The sequence below is a fragment of the Pseudophryne corroboree genome, chromosome 10 (assembly GCF_028390025.1).
Source record: "Pseudophryne corroboree isolate aPseCor3 chromosome 10, aPseCor3.hap2, whole genome shotgun sequence".
Classification (NCBI taxonomy): Eukaryota; Metazoa; Chordata; class Amphibia; order Anura; family Myobatrachidae; genus Pseudophryne; species Pseudophryne corroboree.
The window spans coordinates 218,368,204-218,387,475 of record NC_086453.1 but is presented as its reverse complement, the minus strand read 5'-3'; the positions used below and the strand labels follow the sequence as shown (position 1 = coordinate 218,387,475).

At 44.2% G+C, this 19,272-nt stretch overlaps 1 protein-coding gene across 2 annotated transcripts in view; it reads right to left on the bottom strand.

Annotated features, from left to right (window-relative positions):
- The window catches only part of RER1 (retention in endoplasmic reticulum sorting receptor 1), a 154,814-nt gene that overhangs the window by 18,129 nt on the left and 117,413 nt on the right, over positions 1-19,272 (bottom strand). For both annotated transcript variants that reach the window (XM_063943082.1, XM_063943083.1), the window contains exons 3-5: positions 15,396-15,500; positions 14,213-14,312; positions 4,316-4,394 (exon numbers count right to left, since the gene is read on the bottom strand). In XM_063943082.1, the coding sequence (XP_063799152.1) occupies positions 4,316-4,394; positions 14,213-14,312; positions 15,396-15,500 (284 nt within the window). The remainder of the gene's footprint in view (positions 1-4,315; positions 4,395-14,212; positions 14,313-15,395; positions 15,501-19,272) is intronic.

Genomic DNA, 19,272 nt, shown 5'->3' with positions numbered 1-19,272 from the left:
AAACAGCACTGACGACCCCACAGAGATTATCGATCAAAAGATGGATGATATATTGCAGTTGAAGTGGGAGTTCCGGAGGAGACACAACCTTACCCTGACCGCTGTGGGTAATGAGCTGACCGGCTGGGTCTCATGGTTGAACCCACGAAATTGGTTCTCAGGATTAGGAGAGTGGGCTCAAAATGTTATTATGAGTGTAGGGAAGTTTCTCCTTTGTATCCTGGGAGTCGTCATAATTATTAGCTTGATATTTAGGTGTGTTCGAGTTCTAACGCGGCGCAAGCACGGCACAAAATTGATGAGTCTAAGGAGCGGGGGCGCTGTTACAGCAGCAGATTTAATTTACGACCCATCCATAGAGAGTGTGTTATGATAAGGATTGCAAATGAATTCCATGGCCTGTTTCTTTCACCCGTTTTTCCTTCGTCTCCCCCTCTGCCCAGATACACCCATCCGGAAAAGACATCGACCATACCCAAGAATGTTTATGAAAATGTTATGTGAATGTATTTTTGTCTGATCTTCATCTCTACAACCGTCAGTTAATGACACACATAGTCGACAGGTGATATCCACATGTACTAGCACTCACATATGTTCCCCCTCTATGTATCATCAACTAAATGTGCACCCCATTTGTTGGAACAAGAAGCCGAAAAGAGCTCGGTAGTGTTTGTTGGCCCACTTACAGACCCTTAATACGGGATAAGAAGGATTTAATGTATACTTCGCAATACCTCGTAGCTTATCTAGAACATATACGGCACAATGATACATGCCCCTCAGACATGGATTCATACATACATGCTTTTTACTATCCCACTAGGTCATACATTTCCCGCCTACAGCTCTCCTCCGACCATCCAATCGTCTGTAGATATTGTATTGATATTTTTCTGTTTAGTGATTAGATAGTGGCAGTTATTGTTGACTGCCAAAGGGTGTACTGTCAAAGTCGAAAAATATTGAAGAACACACAGCACGTATAAACTGCACACACATGCCCACTACGCGTGCACTTGTTCTGCCGTGCGTGCACATATCCGCAATTTGCGTATAGTCGCTCCCGCGGTCCTGCGCGTGGTATGGGTATTTATGGCAGAGTTTTTGAACGCATGGAGAGCTATCAAAACATGACATATTTAATCCAAATAGTGCACATTGTACACATAGTCCCCCTGCACCACATCAGAAAGTATCAACAGTTTAAATGATTCCAGAACAAAGGGATTCACCTTTACAGGATAAGAGGGGACAGACTAAGGTTATAAGGTGGTGTTTGGTATCCAGCTGTAGGGTAGTTTAAGGGTAACATTCCGGTGTTGGTTTGCGGAAGATCGCATGTTCCTGCGGATAGTTAGGTGCAGAAGCAGAATATAGATCTAAACTGTATTTACTGTATATTATGTATGCGGCGGGAATCCAGAGGAGACCACCCACAAGAGCAGTTGGGAAAGACATCGCCTACCTTTTCAAATCGACCTATGACCTCTCCTGTACTGTAAAAGTGCATTCCTGTGTCCAATGGACAAAGGGATTACAGTATCCATTGTATTGCTTTTGGAAGAATTGTATAAATAAAGCCTGTTTGCAGCCTGGCCGGGCACAAGACTCTCAACGCTATCAACCTGATAGCGGAGGACCGGACCGGACCGGGAAGCGCACGCGAATATTCTCACGTATGTACATTGACTGTAGTCATTTACTCTGTTGTATTGTAGTGTATAATTTGTATTGTTAACCCCCTTTCAGAAATATTACTCTGTGGTGTCGGAACCCAGTGATTAACTACAAATCGGTGTTGTGTCCTCTTTTCCCTGCTAAGGTTTAAAGTGTATTGCATTGCCTAACTGTATAAGGTTTAAAAGCGTATTAATTGGGTGTGTACGCGCTGCGAGTGCTTTGTACCATCAGCGCGGCGTTTGTACGCAGAGTCCGTACATGGTACGGGACTCATTTACGCAAATAGCGTAAAAGGTACGTAGAGTGCATATTAAGTCTAGCGGCCGCAGCGGCTCCATGGTAAAAGTGTTTAAAATAGCTTTATGTATAAAGAGAAAATCGACATTATCATTGGCTTATGGGTTAAACGCACCAGTCGATACAAGAGGTCTTTTTTTTCACATTCTTCATCCACGTGGACAACGATTGGGAATAGTAGCCTGTGCAGAGCCCAGCGCACGTCCCTTGCGATAAGAGTATGGTAATACAAAAAAACTATAACCAGGCGCTAATGTATCATTACCATATTTAGATGATAGTATTACTGGTAAAAAATCTTTGCTTTAAAAACGATGTTTCATTCTGCGTACAAACCAGCTGCAGGAGAAAGCTTGACTTGGGGTAAGTCAAGTCAAAAAGAACCGGCACTACACCGGTAACACTAGAACAACAAACGAATCCCCTCCTGCGCTATAAATGTTATGATATGGCTCAGAGTTCAATGAAAAACAAATATATAACTTATTATATTATATATATTTTTATTTTATTTGATAGTATTTCATATAAATATATGAATAAAATACACTTCAGACCGGTCAAATATGAAAAAACATTAATAAATCTCTTGCCTAACTATAGGAGGTGGATCTTAGATAAACTTCTGTGCACAGAAAAAATGTAAAAATATGTAAAATTAATAAAAAATCAGTCCATATGAAAAAGGTTACCAGCTGGATTCACACCCATGAAATAGGTAGCATAATTCATGTGTTGTATTGTAATGGATATCCTCAATACGTTACCACTTTGCAAAGAAGACAATGTTGTGCAATAGAACTGCTCCCCGCAGGAGCCTTATATGCGCGGCTTGCACCAGTGGTTGTCACACGGGAAAGTTCAAATGACATGTGAGACGGACTCGGGCTGCGGGAACGGCGCTTCACTAGCGCCTGCTGTGGTGATATTCCACCCGACTTCCAGGCTCTATGAGTCCACGTCTCCGAGTGCCGTATGCAGACACCTCAGTCACGGTTGTGATGTCCCGTTCTCCGTTGCTTCCACAGAAAATGCTGCTGAATGAAGATCTATTATAAGGGTGTAATATAGCTGGTATACGGGTCCAAAAAGATCTGCTTCTGACGCGTTTCGCTCCTCTTATGGGGGCTTCCTCATAGAATAAGCTCCCAGTAGTCCAGGACCCTTTTTAAAGGAAAGATCTTAAATCCTATTGGTGTTTCCATTGATGAATATATAAAACACCTGTTTCAACGTTTACCTAATTCCACCTCCTGATCCAACCTCCTTATAAGTATCATCTAATCTGTGGCAAGGGTTTATAATTGCCATTCCACCATAAAAATACAAATATTAAATAATACTATCTGTAAATATAAATATAGATATAAATGAAATTATACATACATACATATACATATGCCCGCTCGTCCATCTAATATTTTCTATATATATATATATACTAAATTCTTAAACAATTGTAAAATAAAAACCAAATATATAAGTATATGTAGACACATGCACAAAAAACTTGCACATTATATTATCCATCCAACGTGTGATTTTTTCATATGGACTGATTTTTTATTAATTTTACATATTTTTACATTTTTTCTGTGCACAGAAGTTTATCTAAGATCCACCTCCTATAGTTAGGCAAGAGATTTATTAATGTTTTTTCATATTTGACCGGTCTGAAGTAGTGATGAGCGAGGTTCGGTTTTACTCGGTTTTACTCGGTTTTACTCGGTTCTCAAAACGGCATCTTATTGGCTATCCAAAACACGTGACATCCGTGAGCCAATAAGATGCCGTTTTGAGAACCGAGTAAAACCGAGTAAAACCGAATCCGCTCATCACTAGTCTGAAGTGTATTTTATTCATATATTTATATGAAATACTATCAAATAAAATAAAAATATATATAATATAATAAGTTATATATTTGTTTTTCATTGAACTCTGAGCCATATCATAACATTTATAGCGCAGGAGGGGATTCGTTTGTTGATAAGAGTATGGTGCAGTATGTAGCCTGGGGGTCAGAGGTCGCAGAGACATGCAGCAGCATGACTGATCCAGCAGCAGCAACGATCCTCCTTCCTGCCGCCGCCGCCACCAGCTATCTCAAGCTGACAGGGTCAGCCATGGCAGTAATGGAAACCAGGATGAAGAAAAAAAGTCGGTGGATACTTTAGCCCTCAGTTGGGGGGGAAATTAGAAACTTTAAGTGATTAGTTGTGCTATTACCAACTATTTGGAACAACCATTTTTCGGCAAATTATCGTTTGCTCCCACATTGCAAAGACTTCAGCCCCCTTGCTGAAGTCCTGCGTTTGTCCCAGACAGCACTTACCAAAACTTAAATTCCGGCAGCCTTCTGATAAACGGACGAAACTCTTCATTCTGTTTTGTGGGTAATGAAGGGCCCTCATCTACAATAAAATAAACATGTATCAAAACAACAGAAAAAGTACCTTAACCTGGTTTAAACCCTTTAACTAAAACAGAGATTCCTAAGTATATCAACACTTTCCTCTGTCATGTCCTGCAGCTGACACAGACTGTAAATAAGTTCCCTTAACTCTCCCAAATTGTTCCCCTTCAGCTCTATATACAAACACATACATGTGTTGGCTGGGTACACAATGGAACGACCAGCAATCGTTACCACTGTCCCAGCAATCTAACCAAATAACCGAACAATATATTGTATGAGATATAATGTTGCTTCTGTATACACTAGAATGATCACTGGTGAATTTAAATAATGGGAATATCGGCAGGACATCTGCTTGGCAATACACACTGCATGATAGACAGCAAATCGCTAGCGATAGCTAGGTTTGATGTGCAGCACATCGAAATGGACATCGCATGCGGCCGCAGGAGCGCGCATATTGAGCATACACACGATGTAGGCGATATGTTGGTCCAAAACACCTGATCTGATGACATATCACTCAGTGTGTACCCAGCTTTACTTATTTCTGGATGAGCAATTTCCGTGACGAGTGACTGGACTGGTTATACCTTGCATAACTACATTTTATCCCTTGGAGGTAAATTGAAATACCGAAGACAAATAAAACAGAAACAATCTAATAGACAATAAATATAACAGTAAGTCAGATAGAGCATCAGTATTTTTCAGAAACTCCATAATACGCAGGAGGTTATGCTTAGGCTGCGGGTAGGGAGGGTAAGGGGCAGTGTGTGCCGATTGAAATCGTAATTTAAAAAATAAATAAAAAATTATAGATTTAGATCAAAGGTTTTTTTTTTTTTCCAAAGCTGTACGTGTGTGGAAAGAATTAGAGCAGTGGTTCTCAAACTCGGTCCTCAGGACCCCACACAGTGCATGTTTTGCAGGTAGCCCAGCAGGTGCACAGGTGTATTAATTACTCGCTGACACATTTTAAAAGGTCCGCAGGTGGAGCAAATTATTTCACTTGTGATTCTGTGAGGAGACCTGCAAAACATGCACTGTGTGGGGTCCTGAGGACCGAGTTTGAGAACCTGTGAATTAGAGGATAGTCTGATGGAATTAAGGTCCAGATTTATCAGGCCTTTTAGAGTGAAAAATAGCACGGTGATAAAGTACCAACCAATCAGCTCATAACTGTCATTTTTCACACACAGCCTGTAACATGGCAGTTAGGAGCCGATTGGCTGATACTTTATCACAGTGCACTTTATCACTCTCCAAGGTTTGATAAATCTGGGCCTAAATCTGGACAAACCAATCATGAAGACATTTTTGGACCGCTATAATCAAGCATTGGGACCTGCACATTTTCTCGCTTAACCACTTAACTGACAATTTTGTCCCCTAAAAACCGCTCAGAAATTGACGTGGTTTTTTAATGAGTGAATTAGGTGAAGAACATGAATTTAACCCTATCCAAAATGATTTTCGTTAAAAGTTTATTTTTTTTCAAACTTGGGAACATTGTGACCATCGGAACATCGAGACTTTAGTTTTTAGAGCCCGGACAGCTGCCAGGTACACGGGGGGCTTGGGGGCGATGATTTACACTTACCAGCGGCTGCTATAGTCTGCAGCCGCTGGGGGATCCTGCCGCGCTGACTGATCAGCAATAATCGGCATCACGGCAACACTGGGGGCTGGGTGCTAGAATGCAGAGGGACCTTCCGGTCCATCTGACAGCAGCAGCGGAGTAAAATTTCCCTTTCCTGCCGCTGCTAACACTGTTTATCTGACTGGTCGCATCCTGTGTGACCAGGTCAGATAAAACACTTGCAGGCATGGTCGCATCTGATGCAACCATGCCAGGCAAGTGGTTAATTGAAGGACCCACATTAATGTGGTAGTTGTATAACTGCAGAAAAAAAGTTAGAAGCTCTTAAGTTTGGCAAAGAAAAATATCCACATTCATATACCCTTCTACCAACACTAGCCAAGTTCCAAGCAAAAGGAACCCCGTTTAATGACCTCTTGTTTGACCATGATGTTGTGTCAACAGTGGCACCGATAGATTGGTGGGAAATGCACATTGGTTCAGAAACTGTAGCTGGGAATGAAAATATCATGGTAGCAGTAGAGCGATTGCTGACAGCTGCAGCATCATCTGCGTCAGTAGAAAGAATATTTTCAACATTTGGTCAAAACTGAGAAACCGCTTGGGTACTGACAAAGCTGCAAAACTTGTGTTTCTTTTTAAGGTGTTCAAAAAACCTAAAGTGTATTCACATTTACAAATCAGGCAAGGCAATTGCCAACTACTGTAACTTTAACACCACTGCTGTTTCTTTCATGATGATGCTCTCAAGTCATTTAAATTAAATATATTAAAGTTACGGTATTTTAAAATAACTTTGTATTATTGTTTTTACTTCGTTTATTTGTTTACTTAATTATTTTTAGAAAAAGCCAATTTAAATGAAAAAAAAAATATCTGATTTAAATAAATAAAAATCAGATTTAAATAAGAATTTACTCACCGGTAATTCTATTTCTCATAGTCCGTAGTGGATGCTGGGGACTCCGTAAGGACCATGGGGATTAGCGGCTCCGCAGGAGACTGGGTACAACTATAAAGAAAGCTTTTAGACTATTGGTGTGCACTGGCTCCTCCCTCTATGACCCTCCTCCAGACTTCAGTTAGGATACTGTGCCCGGAAGAGCTGACACAATTAGGAAGGATTTTGAATCCCGGGTAAGACTCATACCAGCCACACCAATCACACCGTATAACTCGTGATACAATACCCAGTTAACAGCATGATAACAACTGAGCCTCTCAACAGATAGCTCAACAATAACCCTTTAGTTAAGCAATAACTATATACAAGTATTGCAGACAATCCGCACTTGGGACGGGCGCCCAGCATCCACTACGGACTATGAGAAATAGAATTACCGGTGAGTAAATTCTTATTTTCTCTAACGTCCTAAGTGGATGCTGGGGACTCCGTAAGGACCATGGGGATTATACCAAAGCTCCCAAACGGGCGGGAGAGTGCGGATGACTCTGCAGCACCGAATGAGAGAACTCAAGGTCCTCCTCAGCCAGGGTATCAAATTTGTAGAATTTTGCAAACGTGTTTGCCCCTGACCAAGTTGCAGCTCGGCAAAGTTGAAGAGCCGAGACCCCTCGGGCAGCCGCCCAAGAAGAGCCCACTTTCCTCGTGGAATGGGCTTTCACTGATTTAGGATGCGGCAGTCCAGCCGCAGAATGTGCAAGCTGAATCGTACTACAGATCCAGCGAGCAATAGTCTGCTTAGAAGCAGGTGCACCCAACTTGTTGGGCGCATACAGGATAAAGAGCGAGTCAGCCTTCCTTACTCCAGCTGTCCTGGAAACATAGATTTTCAGGGCCCTGACTACATCCAACAACTTGGAAGCCTCCAAGTCATTTGTAGCCGCAGGCACCACGATAGGTTGGTTCAGATGAAAAGCTGATACCACTTTGGGGAGAAACTGGGGACGAGTCCTCAATTCTGCCCTATCCATATTGAAAATCAGATAAGGGCTTTTACATGACAAAGCCGCCAATTCTGAAACACGCCTGGCCGAAGCCAAGGCCAACAACATGACCACTTTCCACGTGAGATATTTCAAATCCACGGTTTTCAGTGGCTCAAACCAATGTGACTTTAGGAAATCCAACACCACGTTGAGATCCCAAGGTGCCACTGGAGGCACAAAAGGGGGCTGAATATGCAGCACTCCCTTAACAAAAGTCTAAACTTCAGGTAGTGAAGCCAATTCTCTCTGGAAGAAAATCGATAGAGTCGAAATCTGGACCTTAATGGAACCCAATTTAAGGCCCATAGTCAGCCCTGACTGTAGGAAGTGCAGGAATCGGCCCAGCTGAAATTCTTCCGTTGGAGCCTTCCTGGCCTCACACCACGCAACATATTTTCGCCATATGCGGTGATAATGGTTTGCGGTTACTTCTTTCCTAGCTTTTATCAGCGTAGGAATGACTTCCTCCGGAATGCCCTTTTCCTTCAGGATCCGGTGTTCAACCGCCATGCCGTCAAACGCAGCCGCGGTAAGTCTTGGAACAGACAGGGCCCCTGCTGCAGCAGGTCCTGTCTGAGCGGAAGAGGCCATGGGTCCTCTGACATCATTTCTTGAAGTTCCGGGTACCAAGCTCTTCTTGGCCAATCTGGAACAATGAGTATAGTTCTTACTCCTCTTCACCTTATTATCCTCAGTACCTTTGGTATGAGAGGAAGAGGAGGGAACACATAAACCGATCGGTACACCCACAGTGTTACCAGAGCGTCCACAGCTATCGCCTGCGGGTCTCTCGACCTGGTGCAATATTTTTCTAGCTTTTTGTTTAGGCGGGACGCCATCATGTCCACCTGTGGTGTTTCCCACTGGTTTACAATCATTTGAAAGACTTCTGGATGAAGTCCCCACTCTCCCGGGTGGAGGTCGTGCCTGCTGAGGAAGTCTGCTTCCCAGTTGTCCACTCCCGGAATGAACACTGCTGACAGTGCTAACACGTGATTTTCCGCCCATCGGAGAATCCTTGTGGCTTCTGCCATCGCCGTCCTGCTTCTCGTGCCGCCCTGTCGATTTACATGGGCGACCGCCGTGATGTTGTCTGACTGGATCAGTACCGGCTGGTTTTGAAGCAGGGGTTTTGCCTGACTTAGGGCATTGTAAATGGCCCTCAGTTCCAGAATATTTATGTGCAGGGAAGTCTCCTGACTTGACCATAGTCCTTGGAAGTTTCTTCCCTGTGTGACTGCTCCCCAGCCTCAAAGGCTGGCATCCGTGGTCACCAGGACCCAGTCCTGTATGCCGAATCTGCGGCCCTCCTGAAGATGAGCACTCTGCAGCCACCACAGCAGAGACACCCTTGTCCTTGGAGACAGGGTTATCAGACGATGCATCTGAAGATGCGATCCGGACCACTTGTCCAACAGGTCCCACTGAAAAGTTCTTGCATGAAACCTGCCGAATGGAATCGCTTCGTAGGAAGCTACCATTTTTCCCAGGATCCGCGTGCAATGATGCACCGACACCTGTTTTGGTTTTAGGAGGCCTCTGACTAGAGATGACAGCTCCTTGGCCTTTTCCTCCGGGAGAAACACTTTTCTCTGTTCTGTGTCCAGAACCATCCCTAGGAACTGCAGGCGTGTCGTAGGGACCAGCTGTGACTTTGGAATGTTTAGAATCCAGCCGTGCTGTTGTAGCACTTCCTGAGATAGTGCTACCCCTACCAACAACTGCTCTCTGGACCTCGCCTTTATCAGGAGATCGTCCAAGTACGGGATAATTAAAACTCCCTTCCTTCGAAGGAGTATCATCATTTCCGCCATTACCTTGGTAAAGACCCTCGGAGCCGTGGAGAGACCGAACGGCAACGTCTGGAATTGGTAATGACAATCTTGTACCACAAACCTGAGGTACTCCTGGTGAGGATGGTAAATGGGGACATGTAGGTAAGCATCCTTGATGTCCAGCGATACCATGTAATCTCCCTCGTCCAGGCTTGCAATAACCGCCCTGAGCGATTCCATCTTGAACTTGAATTTTTTTATATATGTGTTCAAGGATTTCAAATTTAAAATGGGTCTCACCGAACCGTCCGGTTTCGGTACCACAAACATTGTGGAATAGTAACCCCTTCCTTGTTGAAGTAGGGGCACCTTTACTATCACTTGTTGTGAATACAGCTTTTGAATTGCCTGTAACACTGCCTCCCTGCCTGAGGGAGCGGTTGGCAAGGCAGATTTGAGGAAACGGCGGGGGGGAGACGTCTCGAATTCCAGCTTGTACCCCTGAGATACTACTTGAAGGATCCAGGGATCCACCCGTGAGCGAGCCCACTGATTGCTGAAATGTTTGAGACGGGCCCCCACCGAACCTGGCTCCGCCTGTGGAGCCCCAGCGTCATGCTGTGGACTTAGAGGAAGCGGGGGAGGACTTTTGCTCCTGGGAACTGGCTGTATGCTGCAGCTTTTTCCCTCTACCTCTGCCTCTGGGCAGAAAGGACGCGCCTTTAACGCGCTTGCCCCTATTGGGCCGAAAGGACTGTACCTGATAATACGGTGCTTTCTTTGGTTGTGAGGGAACATGGGGTAAAAATGTAGACTTCCCAGCTGTTGCTGTGGAAACGAGGTCCGAGAGACCATCCCCGAACAATTCCTCACCCTTATAAGGCAGAACTTCCATGTGTCGTTTGGAATCTGCATCACCTGTCCACTGCCGAGTCCATAACCCTCTCCTGGCAGAAATGGACACTGCACTAATTTTGGATGCCAGCCGGCAAATATCCCTCTGTGCATCCCTCATGTATAAAAGTGCGTCTTTAATATGCTCTACGTTTAGCAAAATAGTGTCCCTGTCTAGGGTATCTATATTTTCTGACAGGGAATCTGACCACGCAGCAGCAGCACTGTACATCCAGGCTGAAGCTATAGCCGGTCTCAGTATAACACCTGTGTGTGTATATATAGATTTCAGGATAGCCTCCTGTTTTCTATCAGCAGATTCCTTCAGGGCGGCCGTATCCGGAGACGGTAGTGCCACCTTTTTTGACAAGCGTGTGAGCGCTTTATCCACCCTAGGGGATATTTCCCAGCGTGACCTATCCTCTGGCGGGAAAGGGTACGCCATTAGTAACCTCTTAGAAATTACCAGCTTTTTATCAGGGGAAGCCCACGCTTCTTCACACACTTCATTTAATTCTTCAGATGGAGGAAAAGCTACTGGTAGTTTTTTCTCTCCAAACATTATACCCTTTTTTGTGGTACCGGGGGTAACATCAGAAATGTGCAACACATTTTTCATTGCCTCAACCATGTAACGTGTGGCCCTACTGGAAGTTACATTAGTCTCATCGTCGTCGACACTGGAGTCAGTATCCGTGTGGACATCTGTGTCCAACAACTGAGGTAGCGGGCGTTTCAGAGCCCCTGATGGTTTTTGAGACGCTTGGGCAGGCACAGGCTGAGAAGCCGGCTGTCCCACATTTGGTATGTCGTCGAACCTTGTATGTAAGGAGTCGACACTATCACGTACTTCCTTCCACAGCACCATCCACTCTGGTGTCGACCCCGCAGGGGGTGACATCACATTTACAGGCATCTGCTCCGCCTCCACATAAACCTCCTCATCAAACATGTCGACACAGCCGTACCGACACACCGCAAACACACAGGGAATGCTCTGACAGAGGACAGGACCCCACAAAGCCCTTTGGAGAGACAGAGAGAGAGTATGCCAGCACACACCAGAGCGCTATATAACACTGGGATCCCACTATCAATGAGTGTTTTCCCTATAGCTGCTTATAATATCTATACTGCGCCTAAATTTAGTGCCCCCCCTCTCTTTTTTACCCTTCAGTAGTATTCAGACTGCAGGGGAGAGCCAGGGAGCTTCCTTCCAGCGGAACTGTGAGGGGAAAATGGCGCCAGTGTGCTGAGGGAGAAGCCCCGCCCCCTTTTCGGCGGACTTTCTCCCGCTTTTTCTGTAATACTGGCAGGGGTAATTTTACATCTATATAGCCTCTAGGACTATATATGATGTATATTTTGCCAGCCAAGGTGTTATTTATTGCCCTCAGGGCGCCCCCCCAGCGCCCTGCACCCATCAGTGACCGAAGTGTGAGGTGTACATGAGGAGCAATGGCGCACAGCTGCAGTGCTGTGCGCTACCTTGGTGAAGACCGAAGTCTTCTGCCGCCGATTTTCCGGACCTGCTTCGTGCTTCTGGCTCTGTAAGGGGGACGGCGGCGCGGCTCCGGGAACGAACACCAAGGTCGGGTCCTGCGGTCGATCCCTCTGGAGCTAATGGTGTCCAGTAGCCTAAGAAGCCCAAACTACCACCTGTTAGGTAGGTTCGCTTCTTCTCCCCTTAGTCCCTCGCTGCAGTGAGTCTGTTGCCAGCAGATCTCACTGTAAAATAAAAAACCTAAATATACTTTCTTTCTAGGAGCTCAGGAGAGCCCCTAGTGTGCATCCAGCTCAGCCGGGCACAAGAATCTAACTGAGGTCTGGAGGAGTGTCTTAGTGGGAGGAGCCAGTGCACACCAGTAGTCTAAAAGCTTTCTTTATAGTTGTGCCCAGTCTCCTGCGGAGCCGCTAATCCCCATGGTCCTTACGGAGTCCCCAGCATCCACTTAGGACGTTAGAGAAATTAAATTTAAATCAGATTTTTTTTTTCAATCATGATTGTTTCCATACCCTGATTAGGGATGCATTGGGGAAAGGTAAGTGTACTTAACTTTCCCCTATCAGGATTCCCAACACCAGGATACCGCGGTCCGTATTCTGACCACTGGCATTCTGAATGCTGGCATTTCATACCCAATGCTGGTTAATAACTACAGCTTATAATAAGAGCGGACATACATTATTTTATATTCTGGTTCCATATGACGTTGTGTTCCACGCTAAAGCAAGCCACGGAAAAGCAATACTGAATACAGGCACCACCATTCAGCAAGTGTCTGTAGCAGTCAGCGGGCTGCCACATGGACAGTACCAGGTTGAAGAGAAAAATCCTATTTCCTATTACCTTGTGGCTAAACACCTGCTATCCTGTACAGGAAATGTGCAAATGGTCTATACAACAGCTGGGAGCATTTACCTAGTTCCTGCTTTGTCTAATGCAGTTAAATCCATCTAATAGTGCAATCTATGGACCTGTTGAAAGTGGGTTACAAACAGTCTTTTTACAATTTTTAATATCTGAACCCACCATTTAAGCAATTTTCATCCTTACATGACAGACTTTCCATACAGGTTTTGTGCGTTATGTTATAGAGGGAAAGCTCTGGTGCTGTGTATTTCATCTAGGGATATGGGCATTTCTAGATTGCATTAGACAATATGGATAATGGTAACTTGCGCCCAAACAGCAGCTGATACGCTGAGGAAGGAACACCAGTTCCGAAACACGTTGAGGTATATATATTTCTTAGCCGGTCCATACGATACCGTGAGGGGGATCATATCCATACATTCCGTTTGCGGTGGAGTGGGAATAAAGATACCTTTTGGTGAACATAGGACTTTGACTGGAGGTGAGCCATATATCAATGAGACAAGCAACGATAATGTGTTTGAATATACTGATGGTGAAGATCTAAAGAAACCATTATAGGAACATAGGGCTTTGTTTGCAGGTCAGTGGTGGATTATCTGCATTACCAAATTGATGGAATAGAATAATGAATGTGTATGCAGTTCAATTGTCTTCTTCTCTTTGAGGATACCTATTGTTACTGTATTTATAGATTGCATGCTTGGCCATGACAAAATGCAATATGTGCTGTAGACTCCAATAATAAAGGATGCAGCCACCGGACATTATATTGTCGGAGGATTAGTGCGGAGAGTGAATGTAAAAGTAGTGTAGGCATGCTATTTTTATATTATGTTGTCTCCTAATTCCTAATTTGTATCTAGACTGTGATTATCATATCTAAATAAAATGTCTGTCTTGTTTACCCATTTACTGAAAACCAATTTACACTAAAAGTAGTGCAGGTCATACATCTAACCGGCGATTCCCCCGTTCCGCCTATGCCGATCCTACATGTTAAAATTTCCCTGACACGCTGTTTCTGATCTCTTTTGGATCGGAATCGGAAAATAGCAGACTTTCAACATGTTTTCTGCAGATGACCAGAACCAGTCATCGGCAAAATGGGGACTTTGCCGCAATTGACTGTGGCACGCACCTACTGTATGTTGTATATTGTTTTTATCTCTGAAATAATAAAGTATTTAAAAACATAAAAGACTGAACTGTACCTGAATCTTCCATTAAGGACGGGTCTACTTTAGGAGATAAGAATGCTATGAAGAGATTTAGGTGGTAGATACCCAAGGCATATGTTACTATGTACCAACCCTGTAGATAAAACACAAAAAAACAAATACAATGAAAACTCAGAAAATATGAAAACAAACCATTTGAAGGCCACATTACTTTGAAATGTTTCCTGATTACCTGATCGGTTGCTCACATTTAGAGGGTTAACCAAAATGCCGATTATGTCATCCTGTCTCATCTAAATTTTCCAACAGGTAAATTAGGGGTGAAACATAAGGCTACTGTAGCTGTTCTTCCTAGTAACCTAGTTCCTAACAATCTACCACCCATAGTATAAACTATGTAGTATCCTATATGTTGAGTTACGCCATCATACACTTAGAACAGCCAAACTGATTTGGATACAGCCAACCAGAATTTGTTTTCACCACTTCTATTTGGATTCCTCCCCATCTGTGCTGGTCCATTACAATGTGACAGTAAACCCTACCCCTCAAGCTTGCTGTACAGACGTCATCTTCAACTCAGAACTGTCCATTGTTCCCCATACCCCAATCTGTATACATATCCAGTTAATTACATGTATGGTACTTAATCCAGTAGAAAATATTTCTACCAACATACAAGGCCATTAACAAAACTGCTCCCACATACATGTCTCCCCTTGTCTCAAAACATCTCCCAACTTGATCCCACTATTTGCCAAAAGATATATATCTCTCATCCCCACTCATTAGCTGCTGCAATTATAGATTTCTTGGCCTGCACCTATTTTTTGGAATTCCCTTCCTCCAACATACAATTCTCTCCTCTAGTGCCACTTTATGGTTTGCTATTTTTTACTTATTTATGTAACCAATTCATAAAATGTAAAAACTTGCATATATTACAGAGAAAAAAACCCAAAAACAAAAACATAGAACAAAATACATTTTTATACAGCTTCCGCCTATTAACACACCCCTGACACAGCCCAAGTCACATTGAAGTTCTGTGACCAGCGGCCACATGCTTTCAGATTGTCAGGATACTGCTGATTAGCGATATTCTTATGTTTTGGAAAAAAAAGAGGATATTTATTCCAACTATTTGTGAATACGTAGAAGCATTTACTTTAAACATAAAATTGAAAACAGAAAAAACCCCACCACATCTACATACCTGTAGTATATAAACCCTTATCATGTAGAGTACTCCTAAGCCAAGAGTCACCAACCATCGCACTGCTGTGTACGGTGTAGATTTGTCTAGCCATGACTGGTAAATCTAAAAAAACAAAGTAACGTATTTTAATACTGAAAGTAAACAATAAGATCGCCCCTAAATTAAATAAAACTAAACCTAAAATACATGTGGTTTTATATGAGAGAGCTACTAACAAAAGGAAAAAAAGTCAGTTTGTTAAAAAAATTATTCAGAATGAAGTCATTTGGCAGAAGCCTTAAGCCGTGGGGAAAACCTCTCCGTATCACCCAGTTAGTACTAACAATAAGTGGCCTTTTAGTCCTTAAGGAGGTAAATGGATTCTTGGAAATATGCAGCTTTTTCTGCTGTAAAAGGGTATGAGGGAAATTGTGTGATTTTGGTAATTGCGACATGTTCTAGGAGCAGAATAACCAGATACCATCGGGCCCAATTAGTTTTGGATAAGCATACTCCAATGGCAGTTTCCATTAAAATTGTAATTTGGATTAATGGTTATATTGGGTCACACATACCCAAAATAAATCACTCACAATGCGTACAGCTGCATATTCACAAATGCAGACAGCAGGTCGTAAATCTCACTGCATGTGACTGACTGCTGTTATCAGAAATTTCATGCCCAGACATCATGCTGCCAATTCAAATCCATGTAATGTGCTGAAGAAACAGTCTGGAACCGTCCTTAAGGCACTCTGTGGTGATGTATCTTCACACAGTTTTGCCTCACACAGAGGTGCGCAGGAAAATGTTAGGAAATTCCTTACCATATTAAGCAGTGAGGGCTGGCAGCACATCAAAGAACTCAATTCCCCACCCTAATTAAACACAGTTCTCTTCTTTCTTTTTTTTTTTTATATTTTAATTGGAGTATCAATAAATCAAACAAAATAACAACAAACAAGCGTGACAATGCAATGTAAGTGCTAGCATAAATCTGGCAATAAACAAATGTCATACCGGATATAATAACAGACACCCCCTTCCTCCACAAAAAGAAAGACAAAAGGTGAAATAAACATTCATAGACCAGACCGAAGGTCAGTGTCGTGGCCGATAAGAGGATCGTCCATGTATAGTCAAGCTAAAAGTGAGATTGGGTATACCAAAGACTGCCCATTCAGGGGTAAGAGGGACATATTCTACCGAGTGAGTATAAAGGGGCCTACACACGTTGCGATTCTGCCTATGTGGCCAATTTGCACTATGCGATTTCCCTTGAACTCCCTGGAGCCCAGAACAACCGATATTGACTATACACACGGTGCGATTTTGGCTATACTCGGCATCGCAAGGTGTATAAAATTAGCACATCTACGATCATTTACTCAGACATGCGGGGGGACGCCCCCCCCCCAAAGTTGCAAAAGCATCGCATGGCAGCGATGCTTTTGCACCCGGCGAGTAGCTCCCTGCCTGCGCGCTGGCTGGGGGCTGCCCGCCATGTCCCGGGTCGCACATGCCTGCATTGTCTGGACGGCGCGCCGCCAATGGCGTTCTAACGTTGTTAGCACGTCCCCTCCCGCCTCTGCCTGTCAATCAGGCAGAAGCGAGATCGCAGCCCAGAGATGCTGTCAGCATCTCACTGGGCTCCCGAGGCTCACACGCGCAGTGCGCCTTCTGCGCGCCCGCACTCCAAAAGGAACGTAGACTGCGATCGTTGCCTCTGCAGCGATCCAGTCTGAATTACCCCCATGGTGCAATATGCACTATGATGTCTACCGATATGGACTATATAGTGCATATCGGTAGTTATATCGCACTGTGGGCCGGATTCAGATGTGCGCTCCCCCTACTGCCGCTATCACACCGTTAACACCAAACAGTCACTTCCTGTCAATCACTTCTCCATGAAATTCTCCCTGCAGGCAAATCACAGTGGTCCCTTCGCACAAGCACACTGCGATCACAGCCCATGCAGTGTCTGCCCCATCGTAGATAATCGCCCATTGGGTACGAACATGAATTAGGCCTTAGCAGTTCAGTGGAATAAATGCTGGAGATTGGTTTGCTTTGCGCACAGTCTGTGTGTGTCTAGCAGCAACTGTGAAGCTGATACGTTCAAGGATACCAAACCATATTAGGATATATACAGTACAGGTGTGTCCCAATCAATTGCTAGCTCTAACGAGATCTGATTGTTGTGTAAACATAGAAATGCGGACAAATTGGTGTGGATACATCCATTTACCGAGTAATTTAATTGCAGTGCTGGTCAGTACAATTAATAGTATGCGATAAAATGAGCTATGAATATGAGCAAAAAATAAGAATTTACTTACCGATAATTCTATTTCTCGTAGTCCGTAGTGGATGCTGGGGACTCCGTCAGGACCATGGGGATAGCGGCTCCGCAGGAGACAGGGCACAAAAATAAAGCTTTAGGATCAGGTGGTGTGTACTGGCTCCTCCCCCTATGACCCTCCTCCAAGCCTCAGTTAGGATACTGTGCCCGGACGAGCGTACACAATAAGGAAGGATATTGAATCCCGGGTAAGACTCATACCAGCCACACCAATCACACCGTATAACTTGTGATCTGAACCCAGTTAACAGTATGACAAACGTAGGAGCCTCTGAACAGACGGCTCACAACAATAACAACCCGAATTTGTTTGTAACAATAACTATGTACAAGTATTGCAGACAATCCGCACTTGGGATGGGCGCCCAGCATCCACTACGGACTACGAGAAATAGAATTATCGGTAAGTAAATTCTTATTTTCTCTAACGTCCTAAGTGGATGCTGGGGACTCCGTCAGGACCATGGGGATTATACCAAAGCTCCCAAACGGGCGGGAGAGTGCGGATGACTCTGCAGCACCGAATGAGAGAACTCAAGGTCCTCCTCAGCCAGGGTATCAAATTTGTAGAATTTTGCAAACGTGTTTGCCCCTGACCAAGTAGCAGCTCGGCAGAGTTGTAATGCCGAGACTCCCCGGGCAGCCGCCCAGGATGAGCCCACTTTCCTTGTGTAATGGGCCTTGACAGATTTAGGTTGTGGCAAGCCTGCCACAGAATGTGCAAGTTGAATTGTGCTACAAATCCAACGAGCAATCGTCTGCTTAGAAGCAGGAGCACCCATCTTGTTGGGTGCATACAATATAAGCAATGAGTCAGACTTTCTGACTCCCGCCGTTCTTGAAATCTATATTTTCAATGCCCGGACCACGTCCAACAACTTGGAATCCTCCAACTCGTTAGTAGCCGCAGGCACCACAATAGGCTGGTTCAGGTGAAACGCTGACACCACCTTAGGCAGAAAATGAGGACGCGTCCGCAGTTCTGCCCTGTCCGTATGGAAAATCAGATATGGGCTCTTATATGATAAAGCCGCCAATTCTGATACTCTCCTGGCTGAAGCCAGGGCCAGTAGCATGGTTACTTTCCATGTAAGATACTTCAGCTCCACCGATTTTAGCGGCTCAAACCAATGGGATTTGAGAAAATCCAAAACTACATTAAGATCCCACGGTGCCACTGGTGGCACAACCGGGGGCTGTATATGTAGTACTCCTTTTACAAAAGTCTGGACTTCAGGAACTGAAGCCAATTCTTTTTGGAAGAAAATCGACAGGGCCGAAATTTGAACCTTAATGGACCCCAATTTGAGGCCCATAGACAATCCTGTTTGCAGGAAATGTAGGAATCGACCCAGTTGAAATTCCTCCGTGGGGGCCTTCCTGGCCTCACACCACGCAACATATTTCCTCCAAATGCGGTGATAATGTTGTGCAGTCACCTCCTTCCTGGCCTTTACCAGTGTAGGAATGACCTCTTCCGGAATGCCTTTTTCCTTTAGAATTCGGCGTTCAACCGCCATGCCGTCAAAC